At 45.4% G+C, this 12,500-nt stretch overlaps 3 protein-coding genes and 1 long non-coding RNA gene across 8 annotated transcripts in view; 2 read left to right on the top strand and 2 right to left on the bottom strand.

Moving 5' to 3' along the window:
* Window positions 1–6,081, bottom strand: part of tpcn1 (two pore segment channel 1) — a 14,644-nt gene extending 8,563 nt beyond the window's left edge. The window contains exons 1-8 of one of the 5 annotated variants that reach the window (XM_083530933.1): window positions 5,726–5,895; window positions 4,955–5,555; window positions 4,165–4,377; window positions 1,450–1,574; window positions 1,141–1,317; window positions 827–940; window positions 538–668; window positions 259–382 (exon numbers count right to left, since the gene is read on the bottom strand). In XM_083530933.1, coding sequence (XP_083387059.1) covers window positions 259–382; window positions 538–668; window positions 827–940; window positions 1,141–1,317; window positions 1,450–1,574; window positions 4,165–4,234 — 741 coding nt within the window. In that variant the 5' untranslated portion in view covers window positions 4,235–4,377; window positions 4,955–5,555; window positions 5,726–5,895. Of the gene's footprint in view, window positions 1–258; window positions 383–537; window positions 669–826; window positions 941–1,140; window positions 1,318–1,449; window positions 1,575–2,336; window positions 2,669–4,164; window positions 4,378–4,934; window positions 5,556–5,623 lie in introns of those variants that run through there. The other 4 variants (XM_083530935.1, XM_083530934.1, XM_083530937.1 and 1 more) reach the window with 4 other exon arrangements.
* The window catches only part of LOC310720448, a 104,132-nt gene that overhangs the window by 19,623 nt on the left and 72,009 nt on the right, over window positions 1–12,500 (top strand). The window lies entirely within an intron of this gene.
* Window positions 6,222–12,500, top strand: part of drc10 (dynein regulatory complex subunit 10) — a 6,350-nt gene continuing 71 nt past the window's right edge. Inside the window, exons 1-5 of the mRNA XM_083530967.1 lie at window positions 6,222–6,352; window positions 10,419–11,068; window positions 11,148–11,381; window positions 11,540–11,611; window positions 11,791–12,500. The exon at window positions 11,791–12,500 is cut by the window's right edge and continues 71 nt beyond it. Coding sequence (XP_083387093.1) covers window positions 10,427–11,068; window positions 11,148–11,381; window positions 11,540–11,611; window positions 11,791–12,084 — 1,242 coding nt within the window. The 5' untranslated portion in view covers window positions 6,222–6,352; window positions 10,419–10,426 and the 3' untranslated portion in view covers window positions 12,085–12,500. The remainder of the gene's footprint in view (window positions 6,353–10,418; window positions 11,069–11,147; window positions 11,382–11,539; window positions 11,612–11,790) is intronic.
* cfap73 (cilia and flagella associated protein 73) overlaps window positions 12,401–12,500 on the bottom strand; it is a 3,670-nt gene continuing 3,570 nt past the window's right edge. The window contains exon 7 of the mRNA XM_083530986.1: window positions 12,401–12,500. This exon is cut by the window's right edge and continues 28 nt beyond it. Within this exon, the coding sequence (XP_083387112.1) occupies window positions 12,436–12,500 (65 nt within the window). The 3' untranslated portion in view covers window positions 12,401–12,435.

Here is a 12,500-nt window from a genome sequence, read left to right as displayed (position 1 = left end):
AGAGAGAGAGAGAGAGAGAGAGAGAGAGAGAGAGAGAGAGAGAGAGAGAGAGAGAGAGAGAGAGAGAGAGTCACTCCATCTGTGTATAAGTGGGTCTGAGTAAAAGAGAAAGAAGAAAGACAAAAAGAGAGTGAGAAAGGAAGAAAAGAATAAAGAAAAGAAAAGAAAAGAAAAAAGAGGGAGAGGGAGACAGAAATGTGTATACGTGTGTGTGTATGTGTGTGTGTGTGTATGTGTGTGTGTGTTTGTTAAACCCACATGGTCAGCTGGGTTGGTAGAAAACAGACAGAACCCAAGGATGGCGAAGATGACCATGAAGAAGAGCAGGAGGAGAAGGATGTCAATGAACGGCGGGAGTGACTGGAAAATCTGCCGCAAGTTCCTACACACACACACACACACACACACACACACACACACACAGAATGATGATATCAGTATTATTATATAATAATGTAAAACAGGTGTAATAAGTCCTCTGTACTGCACTGTGATGATGTCATAATTATTGGTGATTCCTGCACTGCGATTGGTTACCTGCGCACGGCACCGCAGTAGCGGCAGTCCACGAGGAAGATGGGTCTGAGAGCTCGGGTCACGCGCAGGTGAGACGTCTGTCTCACCAACACCACGATCGCCTCGACGAACTGGATCAGCAAGACGCTCATCTGACGCGCAAAACACACAAACACACACACACACACACTATTACTTCTAGAACCAACATCCAAACACAATTTAACATCAGCAAACACTCCATTCCAAAGTGACAACAACACACACACACACACACACACACAAACATAATTCTTCGTCCATAACACACCTTCACCATGGTTCTCTTGTGGCGTATGAACGTGTGGAAGCCGAGCCACCGAAGCTTCATACACAGCTCAAAGGCCACCATCACCAACGCTAAGAGCTCCAGAGTGGCATGAACCTGTGGGGAAGGAGAAGAACACACACACACACACACACACACACACACACACATTTCTGCCAACATGCCTTTGGTGCTATGGTTCTTTTGTATAGAAGTACTTTTACTGTCAAAAGTATCTTTAAAGGTTTTGATTACTCAAACACACACACACACACACACACACATATACACACACACACACACACACACGTACTTACATAAACGTCGAGCCGAAGCGGCGGAACAGCCGGAGCCTCGGACAGCGAGAGCAGCATTAGCAGCATCCCAGTCAGGAGCTCCATCAGGTAGAAGAGATGATTGTGGACAAACAGGTAGGCACTGAGAGCGCGGGGATTCCGCGGGTGTGTGTAGAATTTATCGTTATTCTCCCCTTCCTGACACACACACACACACACACACACACACACACACACACACACACACACACACACACACACACACACACACACAGACACACTTACACTATGACACTGGTGAGTTCCTATTTCTAAATCTGTGTGTGTTACCTGTAGATATATCGCTGCTTCCTGGTAGTTCATCTCCCAACTCTGCCGCAAGGAATTGGGGCAGGTGGACTCCGGGGCTGTAGGGTTGCTCATGTTGTTTAGAGCATCGTAGGTCCCGACGCCATCTGGAACAAGGTTACACAGCATTATTAATAGGCTGTTATGCTTAACACAATCACAAACACAACTCCAACAGTGCTGGTGGACTTAAAAGCTCCTAGACTGGAGAGATGAGTAAGGATGAACAAATAACCCTGATCCCTACATAACAACCTGCTCAACTGTCCCCGAGTGTCCCCACTCACACAGGACCCCGAATTGTTCACCATCAATCCCCATTGTACCTGATTACCAGCCAGTGCCTTGTACTCATGTACCCCAGCCCCATTCCTATTCTTCCCCAGTGTATCCCAATATCATCATTTCATATCCGTTTGCCAAGAGAGATATACGGTTTTGCCCCCATGAGCCCAGACACCATTCCCATTCCACCCCTTGTATACCTGGACACCATCACCATTCCACCCCCTGTGCCCAGACACCATACATATTCCACCGATTGTGCCTAGACACAATCACTATTTGTCTCCTCATGCCCAAACCGCATCCTGGCTCCCCATGCCATGACCACCTCCACATTCCGTCTGCTCATTCCCAGCCATCCTTTTCATTCGATCCACTCATGCCTACTCTACTCATGATTGTGGGGCATATGCTAATTATAGTCATAAATTAAAACATTAAAGCAGCATAAACTCCACGCTGACGCTGAAGTGTAACATCAGCACATTAACAGCAGACAGTAAACACAGCTGGTCTCCCTCCGTTACCATGTACCACACAGAGGAACGAAAGAGGAAGTGCTGATTGGCCAAACATGGTTCTACCATGTGTGCTGTTGGTTTCCATGGCAACAGCTGTAAAGCGACGTCATTGGTAGTCAGTTAAAATGCCAAAACAGTCAACTCCAGAGAGACGGGGCAGTTCCAGACATGAAGCAAAAAATTCAACACAATTCAGGAATTCTGAAGAAAGCCGGCAGTGCCACACCAGATCGGAAAAAAATGCCCTCTTTAGGATCCTGAGGAAGGAAACCTGTAATCCTTTGGCAGAAATGTCAGGAAGAGATTCTCAGTCTTCTTCAATAATAAAATCCAGTCAAACTCAAAGAGCAAACCATGTCCCAGGTCCCGAATCGCTCAGATGAATTTTAGATCCAGAACATCTAAATCTGCTCTCAGACGTTCAGTGAGTCTGTGAGGCGGTCAATGGGTGAGTCAGTAGGACAGTGATTTGATCAGTGGTAAGTTTGTGAGTGTGTCAGTTGGTGGGTCTGTGAGTCAGTCGGGGAGTGAGTAAGGTAGTAAACTGTTGAGTCAGAGAGGCAGTAAGGCAGGGAGTCATTGAGTCAGTAAGGCAGTAAGTTGTTGAGTCGGTGAGGCAGTAAGGCAGTAAGTTGTTGAGTCGATGAGAGCTGAAAGTCAACTGCTGGATGATAAATATAAAGATGTTGATATTGGGGAAAGCTTCTCTGAGTGCTTCCTCTTCTTCTGCTTCGTTTCCTCTTCCTTTAAATAAAATTTAAAATGCCAATGCAAAACAAAAATACGTAGTCTTACTGACTTAAACTCATTCAAACCCAAGACAAGCTCATCAGGAGAAGACATGAAGGACGATCCGTGTACCGAACAGCATAAGGATCAAGTCCCTGCTCATCAGCACCTTGCTGAATGATCCGATTAGGACAAACAGAATCGAGTGTCCACTGAGGGACGAGAACGAGTCTGAGGAACAAAAAGTTCAAGAACAGGAAACTCCATCTAAAATCCTACCTGTCTGACCACAAGCACACACACACACACACACACACAAACACACACATTGGAGTGTGACGTCGAAATAAAAAAAAAAATAAAAAAAACATTCTGTGTGTAAGCGTTTATAGAAAATGAAAAAAAGACATAGCACGGAGAAATTAGATGGGGTGTGTGTGTGTGTGTGTGTGTGTGTGTGTGTGTGTGTGTGTGCGTGTGTGATTAAACACTGCGCCGACACAGCATGTCCGATCTGTGTTTTTGTGTACACGCATATACAAAGACCAGAAGGTTGCAGCTGACACTCAGGTCACATGACCGTCTGAGTACAGAGACAGTGTCCTGTCTGTCTGTCTGTCTGTTTATTCGCAGTGTGATGATGTTAAAAGTCTGTGCGTGCACATTAAGTTTGTTATGGTGGGATTTGTGGGTTTTTTTTTTAAAGCTTTCAAAATAGCAAACTGATTTGTAGGCGGAGCCACACGTGATCTTCGTCCCAAATACGCACCAATCACGTTGAATATTCAGATTTTAAATGATAAATCTTTCCTTTATATGCAAAACATAAACTAACACAGCGCTGTTAGGAATACATTTTTTGGTTGTCATGGAAACACCGAAACTAAATACACTGGCAAACATGGTCTCTTGGAGGTTTGTTCTCATGCAGCCACTAAGTGTCTAAAAGTGGAAGTCAGGACGTTCGTTTTGATTCAGAGGCTCTGTGTAGGGGTCACCACCAGGAGACAAAACGCCACCAGGAGACAAAACGCCACCAGGAGACAAAACGATGTTCCTGACTCGTACTTATGGTGTATAAAGCTAAAGAACAGCTGGGAAGAAGAGAGAAACATGAGAGCAGAAGCTGGGTGAGGGTATACGCATTAGATGAGACACTCACTCTCTTCAAGCAGATCTCCAGTTTCATCCCAGGTGAGGATCAGAGGAACATCATCATCCCCATCAGACATCCTGCGACTTTCTGTCCAAAACCCTGCACTCTGTAAAATGAACCAGGCTCCAGCTGCACACTCACATCTGCTCACACACACCCTGTTATCTTCTAAGTCTGAGCACACACTTTTACAAACCTACACACACACACACACACACACTCAGGACCCTGTACACACACTCAGGGCCCCGCACACACACACACCCGGGACCCTGCACACACACACACACACACACCCAGGACCCTGCACACACACACACACACACCCAGGACCCTGCACACACACACACACACACCCAGGACCCTGCACACACACACACACACACCCAGGACCCTGCACACACACACACACACACCCAGGACCCTGCACAAACACACTAAGGACCCTGCGCACCCACACTCAGGACCCTGCGCGCGCACACACACACACTCAGGACCCTGCACACACACACTCAGGACCCTGCACACACACACTCAGGACCCTGTACACACACACTCAGGACCCTGTACACACACACACACACACACACACACACACACACACACACACACACCCAGGACCCTGCACACACACCCAGGACCCTGTACACACACTCAGGACCCCGTACACACATTCAGGACCCTGCACACACACTCAGGACCCCGTACACACACTGCGCACACACTCAGGACCCCGTACACACACTGCGCACACACTCAGGACCCCGCACACACACTCAGGACCCCGCACACACACTCAGGACCCCGCACACACACTCAGGACCCCGCACACACACTCAGGACCCCGCACACACACTCAGGACCCCGCACACACACTCAGGACCCCGCACACACACTCAGGACCCCGTACACACACTCAGGACCCCGTACACACACTCAGGACCCCGCACACACACTCAGGACCCCGCACACACACTCAGGACCCCGTACACACACTCAGGACCCCGTACACACACTGCGCACACACTCAGGACCCTGTACACACACTCAGGACCCTGTACACACACTCAGGACCCTGTACACACACTCAGGACCCTGTACACACACTCAGGACCCTGTACACACACTCAGGACCCTGTACACACACTCAGGACCCTGCACACACACTCAGGACCCTGCACACACACTCAGGACCCTGCACACACACTCAAGACCCCGTACACACACTCAGGACCCCGTACACACACTGCGCACACACTCAGGACCCTGTACACACACTCAGGACCCTGTACACACACTCAGGACCCTGTACACACACTCAGGACCCCGTACACACACTCAGGACCCCGTACACACACTGCGCACACACTCAGGACCCTGTACACACACTCAGGACCCTGTACACACACTCAGGACCCTGTACACACACTCAGGACCCCGTACACACACTCAGGACCCCGTACACACACTCAGGACCCTGTACACACACTCAGGACCCTGTACACACACTCAGGACCCTGTACACACACTCAGGACCCCGTACACACACTCAGGACCCCGTACACACACTGCGCACACACTCAGGACCCTGTACACACACTCAGGACCCTGTACACACACTCAGGACCCTGTACACACACTCAGGACCCTGCACGCACACTCATGTTCGGTTCGGCCAGCACTCAGCGAAATACTGAAACTAACCGGAGCTTCAATAACAACGACGCCACGGCGGTGTCCCCAATCGCGCTCGTTCTCAAGCACAGTGTTCCTATTTAGTGCGCAAGGCTCCATTTCATCCCGCCCTACTTAGGGCACCTATACAGGAAACCCGGCGCCTTGTTAGGACGCAACCAAGAGGCGCGCCAGAGGAGCGGTTTTTTTTTACGCCCGTGGTTTCACGACATCTGCCGCAAAGCGATCACGTGCATTTGAAAGAGCGTGTGACGGCAACAAGTGACGCACAAAACAGAAAATAATACATATAAATAAATTTAAAATAAATATAAACCTAACATGTAATCTAATTCGTTATATTCGTGGTTATCAGAATGGTTAGAAATAATAATAATAATAAAAAAGGTCAACGCAAGCGCCATGGCAACGGCGTCATAGTAACGTACACAGAAACCCGACTTCCGGTCCGTGTCACGTCCAGTGCAGTCTGATCTGCTGCTTCACTCAAATTCACAAGGTATTCTTTTTTTATTTATTAAGTATAAGTCGGTGAGTAAATAGAATTTAATAAATAAAAAAGTATTATTATTATTATTATTATTATTATTATTATTATTATTATTATTATGTTAATGATTATATTGTTTTTATTGACATTTCCCGTTGTTCGGTCTTGAATTTGTTTGTTTATTTGTTTATTATCAGCAGTAACAGTATTTATAGTTATAATTGCTGTAATGTAAATTAATGTACATATAATTTATTAAATATTATAATTCTGTAATTCTACATTTCAATCATATACAGTACATAATACGGGTTATTTAATAGCTTTTATTAGAGAATCACTTCGAGAATCATTAAATATATATATATAAATAAAAGGTGGAATGTGATGTGTGTAAGATTTTGAATAGAATAAGGAAAAGACAGTGTGCTCCTCTGATTGTTATTCCAAAAAAAGGCAAAAGTTTGAATTTTCCAACTATTTCTTTATCGAAATTTTATTCAAAAACTATTAAAGGCATTTTAGATCAAACGACCCAAGATAATCATATGATTACAAGAATAAAGTCGTAACACTGCGAGAATAAAGTCGTAACGCTGCGAGAATAAAGTCGTAACGCTGCGAGAATAAAGTCGTAACGCTGCGAGAATAAAGTCGTAACGCTACGAGAATAAAGTCGTAACGCTACGAGAATAAAGTCGTAACGCTGCGAGAATAAAGGCGTAACGCTGCGAGAATAAAGTCGTAACGCTGCGAGAATAAAGTCGTAACGCTACGAGAATAAAGTCGTAACGCTACGAGAATAAAGTCGTAACGCTGCGAGAATAAAGGCGTAACGCTGCGAGAATAAAGTCGTAACGCTGCGAGAATAAAGGCGTAACGCTGCGAGAATAAAGTCGTAACGCTGCGAGAATAAAGTCGTAACGCTGCGAGAATAAAGGCGTAACGCTGCGAGAATAAAGGCGTAACGCTGCGAGAATAAAGTCGTAACGCTGCGAGAATAAAGTCGTACAATTACGAAAATAAAGTCGTAACGCTGCGAGAATAAAGGCGTAACGCTGCGAGAATAAAGTCGTAACGCTGCGAGAATAAAGTCGTAACGCTGCGAGAATAAAGGCGTAACGCTGCGAGAATAAAGTCGTAACGCTGCGAGAATAAAGGCGTAACGCTGCGAGAATAAAGTCGTAACGCTACGAGAATAAAGTCGTACAATTACGAAAATAAAGTCATAACGCTGCGAGAATAAAGTCGTAACGCTGCGAGAATAAAGGCGTAACGCTGCGAGAATAAAGTCGTAACGCTGCGAGAATAAAGTCGTAACGCTGCGAGAATAAAGGCGTAACGCTGCGAGAATAAAGTCGTAACGCTGCGAGAATAAAGGCGTAACGCTGCGAGAATAAAGTCGTAACGCTGCGAGAATAAAGTCGTACAATTACGAAAATAAAGTCGTAACGCTACGAGAATAAAGTCGTACAATTACGAAAATAAAGTCGTAACGCTGCGAGAATAAAGTCGTAACGCTGCGAGAATAAAGTCGTACAATTACGAAAATAAAGTCGTAACGCTACGAGAATAAAGTCGTACAATTACGAAAATAAAGTCGTAACGCTGCGAGAATAAAGTCGTAACGCTACGAGAATAAAGTCCTACAATTACGAGAATAAAGTCGTAACGCTGCGAGAATAAAGTTGTAATGCTGCGAGAATAAAGTCGTAACGCTACGAGAATAAAGTCGTAACACTACGAGAATAAAGTCGTACAATTACGAGAATAAAGTCGTAACGCTGCGAGAATAAAGTCGTAACGCTACGAGAATAAAGTTGTAACGCTGCGAGAATAAAGTCGTAACGCTACGAGAATAAAGTCGTAACACTACGAGAATAAAGTCGTACAATTACGAGAATAAAGTCGTAACGCTGCGAGAATAAAGTCGTAACGCTGCGAGAATAAAGGCGTAACGCTGCGAGAATAAAGGCGTAACGCTGCGAGAATAAAGTCGTAACGCTGCGAGAATAAAGTCGTACAATTACGAAAATAAAGTCGTAACGCTGCGAGAATAAAGTCGTAACGCTGCGAGAATAAAGGCGTAACGCTGCGAGAATAAAGTCGTAACGCTGCGAGAATAAAGTCGTACAATTACGAAAATAAAGTCGTAACGCTGCGAGAATAAAGGCGTAACGCTGCGAGAATAAAGGCGTAACGCTGCGAGAATAAAGTCGTAACGCTGCGAGAATAAAGTCGTACAATTACGAAAATAAAGTCGTAACGCTACGAGAATAAAGACGTACAATTACGAGAATAAAGTCGTAACGCTGCGAGAATAAAGTCGTACAATTACGAAAATAAAGTCGTAACGCTGCGAGAATAAAGTCGTAACGCTGCGAGAATAAAGTCGTACAATTACGAAAATAAAGTCGTAACGCTACGAGAATAAAGTCCTACAATTACGAGAATAAAGTCGTAACGCTGCGAGAATAAAGTCGTAACGCTACGAGAATAAAGTCGTAACGCTGCGAGAATAAAGTCGTAACGCTGCGAGAATAAAGTCGTACAATTACGAAAATAAAGTCGTAACGCTACGAGAATAAAGTCCTACAATTACGAGAATAAAGTCGTAACGCTGCGAGAATAAAGTCGTAACGCTGCGAGAATAAAGGCGTAACGCTGCGAGAATAAAGTCGTAACGCTGCGAGAATAAAGTCGTAACGCTGCGAGAATAAAGTCGTACAATTACGAAAATAAAGTCGTAACGCTGCGAGAATAAAGTCGTAACGCTGCGAGAATAAAGGCGTAACGCTGCGAGAATAAAGGCGTAACGCTGCGAGAATAAAGTCGTAACGCTGCGAGAATAAAGTCGTAACGCTGCGAGAATAAAGTCGTACAATTACGAAAATAAAGTCGTAACGCTACGAGAATAAAGTCGTACAATTACGAGAATAAAGTCGTAACGCTGCGAGAATAAAGTCGTACAATTACGAGAATAAAGTCGTAACGCTGCGAGAATAAAGTCGTAACGCTACGAGAATAAAGTCCTACAATTACGAGAATAAAGTCGTAACGCTGCGAGAATAAAGTCGTAACGCTGCGAGAATAAAGTCGGAACACTACGAGAATAAAGTCGTACAATTACGAGAATAAAGTCGTAACGCTGCGAGAATAAAGTCGTAACGCTACGAGAATAAAGTCCTACAATTACGAGAATAAAGTCGTAACGCTACGAGAATAAAGTCCTACAATTACGAGAATAAAGTCGTAACGCTGCGAGAATAAAGTCGTAACGCTACGAGAATAAAGTCGGAACACTACGAGAATAAAGTCGTACAATTACGAGAATAAAGTCGTAACGCTGCGAGAATAAAGTCGTAACGCTACGAGAATAAAGTCGTACAATTACGAGAATAAAGTCGTAACGCTGCGAGAATAAAGTCGTAACGCTGCGAGAATAAAGTCGTAACGCTACGAGAATAAAGTCGTAACACTACGAGAATAACGTCGTACAATTACGAGAATAAAGTCGTAACGCTGCGAGAATAAAGTCGTAACGCTACGAGAATAAAGTCGTACAATTACGAGAATAAAGTCGTAACGCTATGAGAATAAAGTCGTACAATTACGAGAATAAAGTCGTAACGCTGCGAGAATAAAGTCGTAACGCTGCGAGAATAAAGTCGTAACGCTGCGAGAATAAAGTCGTAACGCTACGAGAATAAAGTCGTACAATTACGAGAATAAAGTCGTAACGCTGCGAGAATAAAGTCGCAACGCTACGAGAATAAAGTCGTAACGCTGCGAGAATAAAGTCGTAACGCTACGAGAATAAAGTCGTAACGCTACGAGAATAAAGTCGTACAATTACGAGAATAAAGTCGTAACGCTGCGAGAATAAAGTCGTAACGCTACGAGAATAAAGTAGGAATTCCGGTCTTATTCACGTAGCGCTATGACTTTATTTATGTAGTGCAACCACCAAATCTTTGTAATCTTCGATTTACTTTATTTCACATGGCATTAAAAGGCTGCCGTTTCGATCCTGCATCAAAACAACTGATTATTTTTCATGCCGTTGTGTCTGCAGTGGAAATCATGTTCGAGTTCCCTGTAGACTCACCTGCACCCCCTGTTGACCCGACTGCAGAAGCGCAGCTTGCTTTGGAGACCAAGTTAACGTTAAACGCTATTGCCGGCGTAAGAGGGGAGAAGGTAATATCTCCGGAAGCACAGCACATCATTAGCGTTCTGGACGAGTGCGTACGCAAGATCGAGGTATCGGCGTTCCTGCCGTGTGAACTCGTGCATCCCGAGCGTGTCTCTCAGGAGCTCAGAGACCCGGCAGTGGAGGCGCTCGGAGAGCACCTGAAACTGTGCAAGGAGTATAGTACTCTGTGGGGCTCGAAGAATGACGAGACGATGGAACTCGCCATGAAGAACTCGCTGAGGAACTTCCTTCGCCACGTGAAGCCACACAAAGAGGTAGAGACGGTGAAAGCAGTGCTTCAAGAGGCGGGGCCAGTCATCCAGAAGGACAAGAAGGCTGTACAGGAAGTGGCGGTGTGGTTACGGGAGTACAGAGGCGTGCTGAAGGAGCGGTTGATGGCCACACCTCAAGAGGAGAGGGAGCGCAGGAGACTGGGGCACGAAGCGAGAAACAGACAACAACATAATGAAGAGCTCCTTCAAATGCTGGAGGGGAAAGTGAAAGCGGCGACCGAACACCGAGATACGACGGTGAGGAACAGCAGCTCCCTGTATGTATCTTCACGTGTCTCTATCATTGTGTTTGTCTTATTCTGTCTCTCTTTTTTAGATCAGTAAGAAGGACAAAGAGATCGAGCGTATAAAAGACTCCCTCCATCAGATGCAGACGGAGTGGGAGGAGACCATGGCGCAGGTGCAGAAGAAGACTGAGGAACAGCACCAATTAGAACTGAAGAACTCAGAGGTCAAACGGCTCCAGCTTCTGGAAGAAGGAAATCAGCTGCAAACTCAGCTTGAAAACCTCACCAAGCAGCACAGAGTGAAGGAGGCCACATTGCTGAAGGTGTGTGTGTTTGTGAGGGGAACAGAAAAGTATCAGAACAATGCAACAAGATTTAATTTAACTTCTTTTACCCAATCAGAATCTACAGCTCAGCAGAGCACTGAGGTCTTCACTGATCATATATATATAAATAAATGTGTCTTTTTTTTGTCCTGCAGAAGAACAACAAGTTGGAAACCGAGATCGAAAACTGGATTCAGAAGTACGACGGGGAAATGGAAGAGAAACAGGTCAGAGTCCACATTGTTCCTGTCTGAGGTCCGCTTTCAAAACCAGACGCACCAAAATCATGTTCCATCGTAGCAACTGTGTACAAAATGGCCAGAAGTTTGTGGACACCTGACCATAAGATTCTACAATCTGTACCATATAACACAGTAATATAACATCTCCACAATCTTGTGTGCAGGAGAGGGTGGAGCAGATGCGTGAGACGTACGAGGAGGAGCAGGCAAAGCTACGTGAGCTGGAGGGCCTCTTCTCCGTGCTGGAGCTGGAGTACACGCAGATCATGGAGGAGAAACGGAGGGAGCGCGAGCAAAAAGAGAAAGAAGAACAAGAGAGAGAGAGGAGGAACAAAGCCAGCGTGGTCATCCAGGCATTCTGGAGAGGATACAGTCTCCGCAAGGCCTTGAAGAACCAAAGCCAAACAAAGAAGGGCAAGAAGGGGAAGAAGGGGAAGAAAGGGAAGAAGAAGAAGTGAAGACGAGGAGAAACCTGGAAAGCTGAAGGCCATTTTATCGCTTCTGCAACGTCGGATTCACAGTCACCCGGAAACAGAAAGTACTGATAATAAATCACTGCTTCTTTCGTTTGTTCCATTTATTTTCTCTTAAAATCGAAATAAAACTGAAAGCGGGCACGGGGCGACGATGGCACGCCACTCCGACACGTTTCTATTATTTATTTATTTATTTAGGCTTTTTTTTCACATTACTGCAACAAACAAGTGTAACACAGGCGTATCTCAAACACAGAGGAGCCAAAACTATACTTTCTCTAAGCAGATTCTGTGTGTGTGTGTGTGTGTGTGTGTGTGTGTGTGTGGACTTTTTCACTCTCCGTCACTCAGTCCAGACGCTCGGCTGCTCCTGTCTGATCTGAGATGCGTGAGGAGCT

The sequence above is a fragment of the Silurus aristotelis genome, assembly GCF_946808225.1.
Source record: "Silurus aristotelis genome assembly, chromosome: 26".
Classification (NCBI taxonomy): Eukaryota; Metazoa; Chordata; class Actinopteri; order Siluriformes; family Siluridae; genus Silurus; species Silurus aristotelis.
The sequence above is the reverse complement of the archived record's forward strand: the minus strand, read 5'-3'. Positions and strand labels throughout refer to the sequence as shown.